At 42.2% G+C, this 17,574-nt stretch overlaps 1 protein-coding gene across 9 annotated transcripts in view; it reads right to left on the bottom strand.

Annotated features, from left to right (window-relative positions):
• The window catches only part of LOC133932583 (microtubule-associated protein 4), a 93,940-nt gene that overhangs the window by 22,192 nt on the left and 54,174 nt on the right, over nt 1–17,574 (bottom strand). The window contains exon 1 of one of the 9 annotated variants that reach the window (XM_062379334.1): nt 1,771–3,852. The exons of the other annotated variants lie outside the window; for them this stretch is intronic. Within the exon in view, the coding sequence (XP_062235318.1) occupies nt 1,771–3,220 (1,450 nt within the window). The 5' untranslated portion in view covers nt 3,221–3,852. Of the gene's footprint in view, nt 1–1,770; nt 3,853–17,574 lie in introns of those variants that run through there. 9 annotated transcript variants of the gene reach the window in all.

Here is a 17,574-nt window from a genome sequence, read left to right as displayed (position 1 = left end):
TCCTGTTTTCTATCATGAAAAAATAATTTCAATCTCTCCCTCATTTTTTTTCTCTATTTCTTGTTTTTTCTTCTTACCTCACCCAATCCCCTTTCTTCTTCTACTCCATTTCAAATCTGCTTAGTATTATTCCCCATATCCCCTCTATAGAGATAGAGAAGACCAATCTATAGTATCTATAGTAGACATGCAAGCTTTGCCTACATTATACAACTGTATAGGGACACCCAAGCATCATATTTTCCCCAAAGGAACCATGAAAACAGTTTTGAGCATGATTCACTGTAGATATGAATAGTTTTCACACAACAACAGGAGCTACAGAAATTCTTTCATGACCTAGGTTAGAAAGAAAACAGATGCATAAACAAAGCACACAGCCTGTGGCTAGATGACGCTGCCATGCTCGCATTTAGACTTCAGGGGGCAGAACATAAATATTACTGCCCCTTTAATAGTCAGTGACCAGGCTGGCAGCCTCTGCTACACTCAACCAGTGTGAGCAGAGAGGACAACACAGAGACATCCACAGATAACGTAAAGAGACAAAGTGTAAGGTTGTTATTATAGACTGCACCATCACACTGGGTCCCGCTTCCCGGTCAATGACCCCATTTTGGCTCAAAGGCAAACCTCTTTCAACGTGACCTGCCTGCCGCCATTTTGGCTCCGTCAGTCCTTACAAGGAATCTAATGAGCATTCAGAGTAACAGAAAGACAGAAAAAAGGGCTAGAAAGAGAGAGAGCTGTAGACAAACAGGAAACGGGGCACAACAATAATGAGCAGTGTTGTCCTGACCCTGTATCCATATGTCAGCTTGATAGTCAGCATGGGTAGTAATGCTCAAAGCTTATTGTGTTGCATCCATGTCTGAAGCACATGAACACACACACTGAATCACAGCTGAAGACAGCCACCTGTGCCCAAGAATGCAAAAACTAAAAAAAACTAATATAATACGTACAATTAGTCACAAATCTGTGTATAAAATAGGTCCTGTGTGTTTGATTCGCACAATGAAACAGATACTACGAACATGGAATGTCAAGTAGCCTGAGGGGGGCTCAGCTTTTCTTTCTCTCTCTGTCTCTATCGCCGTCTAACACTCCTCCTTTCATTCTGCCACTACAGCTATTCTCCAAACATCTGCATACACTTGCCAGAAAATCATATCCAGCTAGAAACTGACGGTCAAATAATGAATCAAAAGAACAAAAAACCCGCAAACTTCCGACATCTACCCTACATTCATTACTAGACCTCAATATATGGGTGAGGCTGGGTTGCTATTTGAATTATGAGTCCTTAGTATTGTTGACAGAAAAGTCTTCCCTTCTCCATGTGCTTCATTGTAATTAATCCACAGACCGCATAACTACTCAGAAAGCAACAGACGACACTAATTGCTTGCTTACTGTAGCCGCTACCCTATGACATCCAACACCGTTCTGCAGGTGGCCTTCAACCGCAAAACTAAAACAGCATATTTTCCCCCTTTCGTTGTACTTATATTATATTCTTCAACAGGCCATTTTATTTGAGATTGACAACAGTGTCCAAAAAGAAAGGGTTAAATATGTCTGTATATTTACATGCTTACATTTATAATATTAGCTGCCTGTCAAATGTCTACATATTGCCCAGATACTGCAGGCAGAACAGTCGGAGGTAAGAGGTTAATCAATAAACTAAATTTTCCCACACTGGAATGATTGGTTCTCAGAAGGACAGTTTAAAAGGGAGAGACAGAAATCATCATCTCCACCTACCATCCATTGTGATGAAGGGGTTAGTGCTGGAGGTCACGCCAAGGTTAGTATATCCACCCATGGTGAAGTCATCATCTATGCCACCTGCCACTGTCCGTTTGTCGCCAGCTCCAAATTCAGCATATGCACCAGTGTTAACTTTAGTATCCACATCCTTTCTGTCCAAATGAGCATCTTTAAACATGTCAGATTTGATATCGGTTTTTCCTTCCATGTTGGCACCTACAGTCTGAGCAGAGCGGGCGTCGATGCCAATTGACCCCATGGGGCTGAGGGGCACTGGAAGCATAATACCACCAAGTTCCTTCTCAACCCTGAAGCCCTCCATTGAGGCATCTAATGGTGAGAGAGTTGAACCAGCATTGCCATCCCTCAGTGGTGGGAATGGGGAGAGGCAGAGGCGGGGTTCAGGCGGGTCCTGGCGCAGGTCGATTTGCGTGGCGCCCGCCGCGGAGAGCGTGAGGGGTGGGGTCTGGGGCTGATCTTCTGCAACCGTCATTGAGCGCTTCATGGAGTGCGGTGAGCGACGTGGACCACTCATGGGCGATGGCAGCTGGTCTAGCTCTGCTTCATCTCCACTTGGGTATTTTTCAGGCAGCTCTAGACTGGTGGGTACCAACAAGTGGGAACATTCAGACATTGCTCTTCGCATGGCCTTCCTCTGCTGCTCAGCCCGTCCCATGAAACAAGGCTCCAACTCTTCCCCTTCTTCGATCTCGTCCTCATCGCTATTGTCCCCTGAAGAGCCCGCGCATAACTGCTGAGCCCCTAAAGCTGCCCCAGATCCAGCGACTTTTATACCCCCACTCTCCAAATGGTTGTCACTGACAACTCCTATAACACAGTAGTTAGGGGCCACCTGGGGCATAGCAATCTTTGGACTAGATTCGGCAAAACTGGAAATGTTCCATTGTCCATCTCCCGGCGATGCCTTCATCGGTGAGGCACCCATTGAGTGTGGATCCATTGCATTATTCGGTGATAGCAGATCCACACATCTGACTGGGGATCCAGGAACCGGTGGCAGAGCAGCCCTGCTGATGCCACTACAAGGGAGGGCAGAGGGTAGCCTACCTGGTGAAGCTGGGGAGGGGAATAGAGAGGAGGAGAGTGGACTATCTGGGCTCTCTCCAGCACTGCCTAGAGAGGCATGACCCAGCGAAGGGCTTCCGGAGATGCCCCCAACATTCCCTGGCACCTTCAGCTCTGCGTCCACACCGCCCCTGCTTGGATGTTCGAAGAAGCACAGCTTGTCTTCGTCCGTGAGTCCAGTTTGTGCCAGAGGTCTATCGCCTACCACCAAGCTCCTTGGGGTGCCCATGTCCATGGCTGAGGGGTGCTGCCAATCCCAGCTCTGATCTGTCACCGTGGGTGTCAGGGACGAAACCTTACACAAATCACTGTACTCGGAGAAAGGAGAGCCAGGCTGCTGATCTGAAAGAGAAGACATGCTGTCCCCTCTTTCTCGCCCTTTCTTTGTTTCACGGTCTGCCTTTGTCTCAGTCTCAGGTGTCTGCAGGTAATCTTCACTCTTCTCTTCTCTCCTTCTTCTCTTTGCTGTTCTGTTGCTCCTTTTTCTCCAGTCACTCAGGAGCGCTCTGTGCTCTGTGTGTGTGTTCAGTGCTGTGTCTCCAGTCTGAACTCAATCACACGCTGAGGGTGAACTGAATGTGCTGCTCTCTCCCTTGTTCCCTTCTTTCTCTCTCTCTCTCACTGATTATTCTGGCAGTCATGTGACCAAGTTGTGGCTGTCAGTTGGCTAAAGCCAGTTTGCAGATCCCACCCACAGTGGTGGAGTGAGTAATTACCCCTCCCCTCAAGCTTTCTGTTTCGCTCCTCGTTTTTCTCCTCTCAACCCTTTTTTCCCCCTCTAGTTCAGTTTCATGGTAAAAGCAGCTCTGACGTCCCCTTAGGGAGGATTGAGTGAGGGCTGAAGTGCTTTGGGTGAGAGGGTGAATTTCAACTCAAGAGGCGGTGGTCTAGTGGCAGAAACTTGGACTATGGGCAGAGGAGGTCTCTGGTTCGTCTCTGGTTCAACTCCACGGAGAGACAACAAAAGACGAACCTGGATTGATCTGTCCAAAAATCCAAGAGTCTCGCTACCCTGTCTAGTGCCCCTGAGCAAGGCACCTTACTCCCCCAACATCTGCTCCCCGAGCGCCGTACATGGTCGCTCACTGCTCTGTGTGTCCTGCACACAGATGGGTTAAATGCAGAGGTTGAATTTGCCTGCCATTGCATGGGTGTGTTGTGCATGTCTGTGCATGTGTTTGGTATGAATAAACATATCTTAATCAAGACAATAGACATCATACGCATGCATGTATATTGTACATTCACACTCTATGTCATTTGTCAGCAGCAAACAATGGATTTTAAAGTAATATTCATCTCTACCTGATTGTTACACCCCTTCTCTGTAATTAGTTACTGTTTGCTTTTACTCTGTTGTCTCATCCAGGGCTGTGTTTAATGTAAAAAAGATACTCATGGCTAAAAACCTTCATGTTGGCAAAAAAGAAAGACGGATTAGATCAGAGAGCAGAAGCTGTTAAGGCTCAAGAGCTAATATCATGAACTGTGAGTTGACTTTTCACACAAAACTGTGGAAAGTCAGATGTATATTCTGAGGGAGGTCACATCTCATGCGGTGTGTTCAGAAGCAATGCCTCAGATGTAAGTTGATACCCAGAGGTGGATATAAGGAAGATAGATGAGGAATGAAGCCTCTGGTAAAGAGATTGTGATGTCTGTCAGAGCGAATCTGCTCATATGTGGAAGAAACAATGCACACGCACACGCAAGCACCGTCCCCCCCCCCCCCACACACACACAAGCTCTAAAAATCCATAAAAATAATTCATGTTCTCACACAGTGTATGTACCTGAGTAGTCATACTGCCACGTACCATGTATAGAATATTCATAAAAGACAGACAAGCCTATACATGCGCTTACATTATAATGACATCGAATTTCACAGAAGGTCGGCTTGGCAATCTGCACAGAAACTAATTGAGATCCATTATGGCTTATTATGTCTTCTAGTTAAACTGTTTAAATGAAATGACACTGGCAGACTATTACTGGACAGAATGTGAGTTAATGATGCACTGGTTATTTTCCGATGTGATTGTTTTTTTTTGGTTTAGAGCTTAATGTTTAAGCAAACTCGACACTTCCTCCCTGTTGACCGACTCCGGATTATGTACATTTCAACACAGTAGAGCCTATGCGTAGATATTTCTTAGTTACCACTCTGGTGATCTGTTTGTATTTTTAAGAAAAACATTGTTCTTATTCTGCAGTTAATTCAAATTTAAGTACAGGAATGTTGTCAAAGATACCAGATGTAATTTCTCCAGTATGCTGCAAAAAGAAGGATTTTCCTGTCACTGAATGAGCACTGTGTGAATTTATTTAGAGAGGGCTATCGCAAATGTTCATTCGTTTGCAAAGTGCTGTACTCCAGCTTTAAGCTACTGTGAGTTTAACTTTAACATTCCAGATGTTTCACATTAAGGCTTTGGAAGCATTACAAGGCCCCTGCACATCTGTAAAGTCCTTGCAAGTATAGGTGAGAATAATCCATACTGAAAAAACTAACAATAATCTGCACAAAAATGCACAATATGATAAATACATGCAAACTGCTTTCACACAATTACTTTCCTCTAATTAAGTTACAGATGCAAACACATCTGTAAATATAGATTAGCTGTGATAATATTATATGTTCTATGTGTAATGGGGGATTAATAACATACAGCATGCTCAATTATGAGACTGTCTGAGACCACATTCCCATTCAGGGGAGTGGGTCCAGTGCCAGTCAAAATAGCCGCCAGTTACAGCCGCTCCTGTGGCTGAGTCTTTGGACTAAAGGGTGAACTTTGGCAGAAAACAAGGATTTTTAACAAGCAGCAGGGCAAAAAGGGATAGAACGAGGGATGGCGGGACTGTGGGTGAGGGGGACGTAGACAGAGGAGGATAAATCGAGGAACGAATGGAGGAAAAGCCGGAGGAACGAAGAAGAATGAAAATAGGGTATCAGGAAGAATTACTAGAAAAGAGAAGGTAGGTAAAGGATGGAGTGGCAGGAAGAGGGGGAGGTAGAGAGTCATAAAGAAGGGGGGATAAAGGAGGCTGGAGTGGAATGAGAGCAGTGGATATTCCGTGTGTGCACACATGTCACATCCTGCCACCGTTACAGGACAGAGCAGGACAGGACGACACAGATGGCTGAGGGGCACAGTGCTTCTGTCTGGATTTATTCACTTTATCTTGTTTTTGCACTGACAAAAACACTAAAGGTCATTTTCTAACCTTCACTTATGGGTTCTGTTTGGGTTAAGAGCAGTAACGCTGACCGCCAGTGAAATACATTGACAGCCACATCACAGCAGACATGCATATCCCAATCCAAAGGGCATCTTCACCTTAACCTTATTTACTTCTATGTCAGCCCATAGAGCAAAATGACCTGGATGGGACAGGTCACGCAAACCTTCGCCTCCTGCTTCACTTTCAACTATCCCAAGCGAGGGGCAAATAAAACTTTCCCTTCTTCTGGCAAAGCAAATCGTAGTGTTGCTTCAAGTTGAATCCAACTTTAGCCAAATTTGACTTGCGATATTCGCTCAGCATTAGAATAGAATAAAACAGGCATAAGTGACAACAAATTGCTTTGAACCTGTTTTGGAAGCGCTAGAGAAGCCGGAGACATAGTGTTTGGTCCAAAATGACCATACATACACAGGTTATGGAATTTAACTTCTTCCAGAAGCTGCATCTGGATGACTGCTTTTTCCAGCACTACCTAAGGCTGACCTGCTCGGGTCCTTACCAGGCCCTGTCTCCGGTGAGTTTCGTTCTCAACCCTGATTGTATTCACATGAGATCTGAGTGTGCCTTCTCCCTACCTTCAGTCCAGCCAACAGTCCATTCCAACAGCTCCTGGTGACGCCTACATGTTTGGACACCATTAAAAGGCAGCTACATCACAGCTAGAGAACATATTTCGGCCACAAACCATCTCAATCACAGCACTGTCACATCGGCTAGAGCCTGTTCCATTCCCCAAACTGCATGTCTGGTCACATGACCCTGAGCCTTCCATCACAACATTAGTCACTGACTGTCACTCTTTTCACATCACACCTGCACAGACAGACAGGGAGACACACAGGGAGGGACGGAGGCATGGACAGGTGGGTAGACAAGCTCGAGGCTGGGGTACAGTCGCTGCCTCTGTGTATCAGATATGTCATGGTTTTTCCAAACTTCTTTCCCTGTCTGATTGCTGTTTGTTGTACAAAACTGACACCAGAGTACGATGGGGACAATATAGACACACACACACACACACACACACACACACACACACACACACACACACACACACACACACACACACACACACACACACACACACACACACACACACACACACACACACACACACACACACACACACACACACACACACACACACAGAGTCCACCAAATAGATGACCTCACCCTGTCTGAGTGGTTGGCTGGCAAAGTCACAAACATACACACACACACACACACACACACACACACACACACACTATACAAAGTATTACATAATCCCAGTGGACGACAGACTGGAAGACTGTGCCTAATAACCCGTGCAGGCCATTATGAGGGCAAACAGGAAAGACTAAATATATGGCCACTAAAGCACCACGTGCCACCTTTATAGGATGTTGTTTATTCACGACAAAAGGAAGCCATGTGATTCCCACAGTGCAAACTTTTTACATTTGGGGACATAGTTACTTTGCTTGAAACTGTAACTCAGGTCTGTCACAGTCATTAGTTAAAGTACCGGTTCTAGAAGCTCCCTTTAATAACCAGAGCAAATTCCTCGTAGGTGTAAACCTACTTGGCAATAAATACATTCTGATTCTGATTCTGATTAAAGGATTTGAAGTCAGTAATAACCAAATAGAAATGTACAAAATCAGGATGCACCCTAGGGGGGGCCACAAATATCACTACAAGATGTAATGTTCATCCATCATGTAAATGTTTATGTTATTATATAAGTGTACACTCTTTCCAGTTGATGGCACTAGAGTAATGTCAGGGGATCTTAAAACGCAAAAAAGCGAATCATCTGGAGACATCTGCACAAAATTGCTATTCATCAACTTTTTGCTGAGATTTTTCAGGCTTGACCACGGCTGAGTAGCAACCAAATTGACACAGCCAATCTTCAAGACCAAACACTGCTAGCATGACTAAACAGTATTTGTGATAAGTCTGTTAGGGGGGAAACACAAACAGTAATGTATGCGGTTTTTCTGGTGTTGCTCACGGCTTGTTCCAGTCAATGGGTTTAATTGTTGCTGCTTGATTCATTGGATGGTGATGCTTCAGTTTAATAACCGAGTCTGTCATTATTCCAATGCATGTTGGAAAAATTGTTTAAGCTTCAGAGTTAACAGTAAACATCAAATCTGCTTTGTGTCAAATGGACGTAGCCCAGTCCTGTTTGGGCCTATGTAACCCACAAATGACAAACCAGTGCTTTAATAGGCACAACACACCATCTGGGCTTCCCTGTTTTTCCAAAATGTTTTGTTGTTCAAGGTTTATGGACGACATTACTGCTTCCCAAAAGTTAAGCTAAAGCATCTCAATCGCCCCCTGGGGACTGGCTTCAGTATAGCTCATAAACCCTGCCTCCTCCATGTTAGTGAACAGGACCTGGGCAAAAAAAACTTAAAATAAATGTTTTCCTCGATAAGGTTTTTGTCATCATAGGTAGTTCTTAAAAAACACTCCATATGTTCAAGTGTTAATGTTTATGATAAATTTGGTATTAATAAACTAATTTAATGATTTGATTTTCAGGGAGAAATGTTATGATTGAGCTGAGACTGACTCGTGGTTGTCTGAGAACGTGTGTCAGTTGAATGTCCATGCTACGGCTCCTTCCCCCGTTCTTAACTGCACGTCTCCGGCATTTCTACATCACAGGCGCATGATGGCAGCCTTCGTATCCAGGATATTTTGGACACATAAAGGAAATGCTCACCTCTCCTGTCTTTCTGATCAAACCAAAAGCAATCAAAATGTGTGATGTGTTAAAACACTCTCATTGTGATAGTTCATGAGGACAGTGCTTCATATTTGTGATGTAACCAATTTTATTTCAATACGTTTATTTATCTCACAAAAAAATCTGTGTTTTGTTGTTTATATCAGCCAACATGGTTGTCTTGTCTCGTCGAACAGCTTCCTTCCTGCTTCGTGTAAAATGTGTAACAAACTAACAATCCCACGCAGGATTTTCAAGTGTTGTGGTAGTTCTAAAAATGGCAGACAGCTCGTTTGCTAGAAATGTAAGACATTCCTTTGCTGTTACCTGAAAATAGACAGGGTTTTCTGGATGCAAATGTATCACTCAAAGCAGGACCAGGAGGAAGAGGTGATCATAGGTGTAATGGTGGTGTGGGGAGCGGTGGGCGTGAGGGAAGTGCTGGAGAGACAATTTATGGAGGGAGACAGACAGTCTTAAAGGGATGTCTATTTATAGCCAGATCGCATCTCCTTGGCAGCCTTCCTCCCCATCCTCGCTACACATCGAGGAAGCCCCTCTTCCCTTTTGTCGCCAAAGCAACCGCCTCCTGTTGCTATGGTAACTGGATGGTTCCTCATCAGTGGGCTGACTCTAACCACATGGGGGGTTGGGGGAAATGGTTCGGGGCATGTTTGGTGGTGAGGATGGGGGTTTTGTCTGAAGAAGCATGGGCTGATGGAGGGAGGGTGGATGGCAACAGTGAAAGCCAACAGTGTGTGTGTGTGTGTAAGTGTAAGTGTAATTGTAAGTGTGTGTGTGTAAGTGTGTGTGTAAGTGTAAGTGTATGTGTAAGTGAGGAGGGAGAGGGTTATTCACATGCAACATACCCTAGGGATGGTCTATCACTATGCTAATGTACTCTGCGTCTTGCCACAAGCCAAAGCACATCTTCAGTCAGTGGCATCTTTGTATTAATTGTAAACATCAAGAAATAAAGTCTGAAGATGAAGAGATGAATGAGAGATGAATGTGAAGATCTATACCTCACTAAAATATATCACAGAGAAATACACATGCCCTTTCCAGTACATTGGTGCGGGCACTGGTCTTAGGATTTGATTCATTTCATTTAAATCACTATGATTATATAAATTACGCTATCCCATACAGCTAGACGCTAGATTTGAAACAAACGTTAAATATCTCACCTTAGATCGTTACATTGTTTTAGACAATTATGGTTGTAGCATGAAACAATACCAGCTGTGGATGTGGCTATCCTCTGCATTCCTGTTGGTTGCTGATGGACCATATGCTGGGATGACTAAACATCAAATTAGACCTGTACTACGGCTATGTACTGTACATACTGTAGCTGCTGAATTTTCTGATGATCAACGCATTGATTTGTTGAGTTAGAACTTCAGCTCTACAAGTTTCTGTTAGTTTAATTGTCACCATCATCCAAGGGATTAAGATCAAAATGACAAAACAAAAAAAAATATGGCACATTTAGGGGCCTGATGTCTACGAGGGGATATAGAGGACTGTTTGGCCTTTGCAGAGCTACGCGCTCCATGAGTCAGTCTGGAGGTTGTATCACTGGCTGCACAGCTCCCACTGCATTTATTTGAGATGAAGCAGGAGAAAACTAAATCAAGCCAATTCTGTCTATGATTGAATAATTATGACCTAACAATAAACACGCCTATCATGTCTATTCCTGCTCCTGTGTTCGTCACAACTAACAAACAACATTAAGGAAAAATCTGTGAGACATTAACACTGTGGATGTGAAAACAGGAGTTATGAAAGCTGTGTTGATATCACTTCACTATACTTCAGTCAATCATCTCACATCCGGTCTGGGTTTCCATCTACCCCTGATACCATATAATTAATTCATCCATCCATTATTATATAACGCTTGTCCTTTAAGAGTCATGGTGGGGGGTTAGAGCCAATCCCAGCTAACATTGAGCGAGAGGCGAGGGTGCACCCTTGACTTATCATTAGTCCATTATATAGCGACAAATGCCCACCCTCACATTCATACTCTCGGGCAGTTAATAGTCTCCAGTGAACCTAAGCTGCATGTCATTGATCTGTAGATTAAAACCAGAGTACCCAGTGAAAACCCAGAGCCTGATATACTGGCGCCATACTGTCCCCCCAGTTTATCCATCTACTATTCATTGTCATCAAGTGTTGCTTTGCTTGATCACAAAATGACTTATTTGCCTAAACAGCCCATAACAGAGTGAGGACAGAGTCTCATTCATATTTATTAATTAATGACATAATAACCAGCAGCTCAACTATTCCCCGTGAAGCAGCTGCAATCGCCTGATCTAAGTTCATAATTCATAATAAATGAAATCTGGCGCCTTCAGCTAATGTAGCCACATTTGCATCACCCACTGACGTCTCTATCATGAAGACAAAACACATACAACCTCAGGCCCTGCTCTGGTTACAGCGTCTGCTGTCACCACCTCGAAGTGTCCATTACACGTGAGCTGTACACATGGAGAGCCATTCTGCTTCTCCAACCACCAGCTTCATTATCCCAGAGGACACTGAGGCCGTTGACCACGAGGAACCACAGTCGTACAGAGCACTGGACCTGGCGCCTTAAACTAACAACTGATGGTCCATGGTAAATTAAAATGTTTATCGTGAGATTCATATCTACGGCTGCTTCTTTGTTATCGCGATACAGACACGCGAAGCACAGGAGGTATCAAAATGTACTATTATAGCGTATAGCACATGATGTAGTACACAGATTTAAAAATGTGACCTGAAAAACATATAAGGGGCATGTCACTGCATTTGAAGACTGGTTCTGGCACCAACACATACAAGATGAAGGTCAGAACATAACTTTGCGAAGAATCAAATTTCTATTGTATGTGTTATTAAAGGTTCACTGTGTAAAATTCTGTGGCATCTAGTGGTGAATTTGCATCTTACAGCAAATTGAGTATCACTCATGAAGGTTGAAAGAAAGAAAAACCCCTTCAGCACCATGCAGGCTCGCTGCTCTTTAGTATCACTCCATCCTGTTCGCTGTTCTTCAGGCTGCTGGATGATTATTCCCATTTGCAGCTCAATCCCTGCCCCACAGTGATTCTGTCTTCTCCTCCACTGACTAAAATACAGCTTTCAATTTCTATTGAATGTTCATTTCTATACTCACTGACACACACATGCTAGGAATTTGAACTTTGCAAAGCTCAGTGCAGAATATGAGCGCTTTGATCGTCTGGTGCTTAGCTCCTGCTGTTCTTTGATGGTCCTGTGGTAAATCTGTCTCCCTCCTCGTAGTTTTTATAGTTTATTTGTGCTGCACGTTGTGTGCAGAACTTTTAATTAACAGTCTATGGTGCAGAGTGAGGTTTTAGTTTATCCTTCCTGGGTTATCCGCAATGACACTTATAGACTGAATGTTTTTGTTGTTTTTTAAATGAAACAGAATTTGTTTATTTAAATTTAAACATATTGCATGTCCTAAATCTCACCAAAGTACGCACTTCCCTGAGCCCAGGCCAAGTGCGTAGCCGATAAAATGAAATGTTTGCAAGTGATGAAATGTTCACAAGTTCACAGTAGCTTTTAGAATTTGTAGGTCTATGTTGTTGTTTATGTCCATGTCCTAGTTCTGTTTATGTCCATCAGTAAAGGCCTTGTCAGTCTAGTGTCTCATTAAGTCCAGCATCTGTTGGTGTTCCTACGGCAACAACAACTGATCCTTAGTCTCTATAGCAACCCCTCCTCCATGTTTGTTCTCCTCCTTCTGTCCCTCCCTCAAAAGCACTTTGTGTATCTGTCTTTCAACCAAAACTTGAAAATAGTTATTAGACCTTTATCAAAAGTTTATAAAGAAAGTCCTTCACACATCACACATCAACCGTTTGGTACTCAAGACGATAAGCGACGCTCCTTTGTCACTGTTTAATAGCGAAAACACTCGGGTTAGACAGACAAATTAGTGTTTACAAAGTTACAAAGTAAGATGTTGTGAGAGTTTTATTATCATATCAAGACTTTCAACATTCTTGAGTTGTCGAAAGTTATGTGTGTATATAACCCAACAAACAGAGCTGTTCTCCAGAATGGTTTTTTGGTAAGGATTGTCTTTCTCCCACAGTAATTATACTGGTTTAAGAGATGGTGATTGAAGACAATAGAGTTGGATTTCCAATATATTGTTCAGTATTATTCAGATAGCCTTTCTGTATTGAGATATCGAAATGTACTAGAAATGACTGGTTATGGGAAATACTTATTCCCAGTACTTCTGCATCATACTCTAAACAGTCAAAAATGACAACACGATTCTATGTTGATAATAGCATTAAATTGTATATTTAATGGAATATGATTGTATCTCAAAGAACTGTATGTCTTATGGTAGCTCTGTCTACCGATCCCTGTATTTACCTCTTTATAAGCATGTAACTGTTTCATGCACATAGTCTTACTTTCTTTATCTGCCTTTCTGTCTACAACGGGCTCTTTCGCTCTGTTTGTTTATCTCCCTGCTTTTTTGACCTGTGTGTTTCAGGACAATGCGTTGCCTCGAATCTGTCTGTTGTAGTTGTTCTGTTTGCTTAATATCTCTTGAGTCTGTCTGAAGTCTGTCTGCCTGGGGAGTGGCTTGGCTTCTTCTGTTCTCAAACACTTTAGTCTAAGGATCCATTTAAAAAAAACAGATTCTCTATATCAATTTAACACACATACAAGACTCACATATACATAAATATAGAATGTATCTCAGGTAATTAACATTCTAAAAATAAATGACCACCCATAAGACTAAAGGGCACATACCTAGAACTGACCTAAAGCACTGATACCACACGTCTTTTAATATGCTACTCATTTAGGGAACAATATCATATTTTTTATAATTTTCTGTAGTATGGACCTGCCTGTTTACACACCTCCAAAGCAAACTGATAAAGGGGTGGTCTTATCCCAAATTTCTGAAATAATAATAATAATTCAATAAAGTTTAATAGAAAAGGAGTAGTGATGTTCCTTTTCTGTGTACAAATAACTGTGGTGATGGGTGAAGGGAATGTCCCCTCTGACAGAGTTTCAGCACCATGGACAGAGTCTAAGTTTTCTTCAGCTCCACCAATTATAAGTCATAAGAGCCATTTTAATAATCAAAGAGAATGTCTTCTCTTGAAGCGAGACAAACAAACACAAGCATATATACACTAAGTGTAAATATATTGGCTACAATCATGGCAGAAACTGCATGTTGATGTCTTGTATTATAGTAGAGCATCGCTTTCATTATCTGTAAGTGTATAGTGAGTTTTGCTCACAGATCAAAGTCAAACTATGGGTCAGACTCTTTTAACGTGTAATAAAGACGAGAATTAATTATTAACACATGTTAAGTGTATGTGACCATCATTTTAAAAGTTAAAAGTCCAAAACATGCTTGGTGAGACATAGATGGACAAAGATGGACGACAAGTTTGGGGCACAAACAAATCTGATCTATTAATAAAGTCAGCTAGGTAATGTCACAACATAGCCATGATCTAATTATAATGCCATGATTCAAAATTATTGGAGGCTGGTCAGAGGAGGGGGGCACATGTATGTGTGCTGATGGTTGACTTATGTGTAGGAAACATTTGAGATGGCGAAAGCTAACTGATATTTAAATTGGAACGAAATTGCACCATTTCTCTGTCCTTTCAACCAAACTGTAACACAAAGAAAAATCTAATTCAAGGTCTGAATCACTTGTACACTGACACATTTTTCTTTAGATATGGTTTGATCCAGCAGGTATATGGGTCAGCATCAGTCACCACCCCCTGCCAGCTGACCAGTGAAGTGGATCAGCATAGGTGGTTTTTGATTATTTCTGTTAAATACAAGAACACACAGCCTTTGACTAAGAAACCTAGCTTTTGCAGGCATACAGATGTGAAACACTGACTGAGTTGATATGCCTGTTTTTTTTAAATGTCAATATGGAAATATATTAAATTGTATGTGCAGCCCACACAGCTGGCATGGGGAAATCTCTGTATGGGGTGAGAATCTGTTCCTGAAGTGTCATCTGAACAAATAACGCAGAGTGACTCACACTTCTCTCCAACAGTGAGCTGTTGGCTGTTACAGTGGCACCAATGAGGCAAATTCCCAACACATCCCTAAAGCCGTCAAAAGGCGTCAAAAGGCATTAGCTCATGGTCCCTGGTCCAGGGAAGGGCCCATACTGTACAGATGTCCCTTATGGGCTATCATCTAACAGCCTGCGTCCCAATGAAAGGAACCTAAATAACAGTGGAAAGCACTGATACGTTCTAATCACGCCTGCTTGCATTTGATGATTTGTGATAGTCCTGAAATAGAGTCATGTCTTTGTAGTTCATGTGACCACTAAGGCACACAAGATCGACCACTGTACTCTTTACAACACGGTTGGCTGGCCCTGAAAAAAAGGGATGGTCATTGGAAGATCTATATTTACAAAACAATCATTGGGCTACTGCCAATATATCTCTCCTCTCTCATCAGCTGGAATTGTAATAACTTTAATACCCGCTCCAAGAGCTGGCTTTCATTATACCCGCCTCGTGTTAACACTAACTTGGGGAAGACAGCTTTCTGTTATAGGGCTCCCTACATTTGGAATGAGGTCCAAAAATCTTTAAAGTTGTAATTATTTATTTCATTAAGGGAATTCTCAAATCTTGTCTCATGTAAAACTGACTTCTCCTGCAGTGATTGTAACTGTTAGTTGACTTAACCATAGTTTTTTATTGAATCGTCAAAAATGATTGTTTAGGACCCCCCTTGTATTACTGTATATATATGCATATTTATTTCATTCTTATCTATTTATTTTTTCTTTCAATGTATTAACTCTTCACTGTACCCTCGGCACCATTGTAAATGAGGGTCTTATTCCTCAATATGTTTTCCGAGGCTTAAATAAATAAATAATCAATCAATCAGTATTTTAAACGTAAGTCTCCCAAAGGTTTACATCATCCTCCATCTCCAGCCACACTTCTCCCTTAATTTTTTACTCTTATTTATATATTTCTTTCACACCCATCCCCTCTTAGCAGCATTCTTTCACATCTGCACATCCCTCAATCTATCCCACAAGTCTGCCACAGAATCCTCTTTTCTCCCTTTATTCTTTGCGTCTCTCTCATGTGGGGCACAAAACAGTCTTTCTTCTTATCTCTGTACTCCTCTGTTACATCCTTAAGTTTCTCTCAAAATGAATGAAAAGCTTACTATTACTAACTCCAGTTTATTGTGTTTCAGCAGTTTTACTCCATGCATTTACCTCACTCTTATTTTGTACGCTCCTCTCTGTGACCCTCTTAATTCTCTTGTTTTTTCAATGTGCTCCACATGCCTTCTTATCTTTTGTACAAGGCTTAAATATCACTCTGGGTGACAAAGACCCACCCTGGACACTGACAAAGGGTCTCATTACACAAAGGGCAAACAGAGCCAGCTGCGTTCAGCATTCTGTGTTCTTGTTCTCTCTTTAAAAGCAACATACAGCCACACAAGCACAGATATATGCTGCAAACAAAACACACACTATAGAGCTTTCATGAAAATCAAATCAGACAGTTAATGGTGCCATGTGTCTTACATGGTGCTGATTCCTATTTTGCTGCGGCATGCACGGGCATTGCACTGACAGCAAACACACACACGTGCATAAGAGACACCCATCACCAAAACATATCCACCTTCACAAAAGACAAAACAACTCTGTGTGTATCAGGGATTAAAACTCAACCCAACCAGCATAAATCAACTTATTTAGATATGTTCCTCCATTCAGAAGTGGCAAGTGGCACACATATACTAACACTAGCCCCTGTGTTATGTGGAAGGAAGTAGGGGGTATTGATCAAAGCTGCCTAATAGCCAGGTTCAACACTGCTGTTCCTGTGGTGCACTGAAGGCTGGCTCAGTCCTCATTACAGCCTCCAATGAGAGGCAGAGACAGGAAGTTCTGACAGGAAGGACAAGGAAATGAATCCTCTGGATCTGTGCATCTGCATAAATCACAGCCGTATACACACAAAACACTTCAGGTACTCTGGAAAAAGTCCAAACACACACAGGCACACACAAACACACACGTATGCAGACACACATTGGAAGTAATGACACATGCATGTGCACAAACTATAATAGTCACATGGATGCATCACTACACATGTAAATATACAGGTGACCTCCACATTCTCACTCACACACATAGGCAGTTGTAAACCTATTTGATTTTTAGTAAACTTTGTTAGTTCTAAGTCTGTTGAAGATGAATTTCCTCTACATTAAAACAAGAGCTGGACAGAAAGTTGATTAACGGCTCCATTTTCAACTCTTTTACTTGACTCTTAATTCTAATTTACTTCAATTAACTCAAACTGTTCTAATTAAAACTGCAGAGAGCATCATCACTCCCAGATCTGCGGAAACCTCCTTACTGATTTACACTGCTACAAATCTACTCTACATTACAAAAAGACAAACAACAGCTTTCTTTTAGTCCCTAGTACAGTTGAACACAGCTGTTCAACTAACTTCAGTTAGTATATTTTCTCCTAATATACCCTATGATATGTAAAAGGTTGCTACCTAGAAAAGGTGTAGATTGTATCTTAAATATGTTCACAAACCACTTCAAAAGTTTTGGCTTTGTAAAGAAATTCTAGCTCCCTAGCCCAAGAAAC

This window comes from Platichthys flesus, chromosome 21 (genome assembly GCF_949316205.1).
Source record: "Platichthys flesus chromosome 21, fPlaFle2.1, whole genome shotgun sequence".
NCBI lineage: Eukaryota > Metazoa > Chordata > Actinopteri > Pleuronectiformes > Pleuronectidae > Platichthys > Platichthys flesus.
Note: the sequence above shows the minus strand (reverse complement) of the source record. Positions and strands in the feature narration are given on the sequence as shown.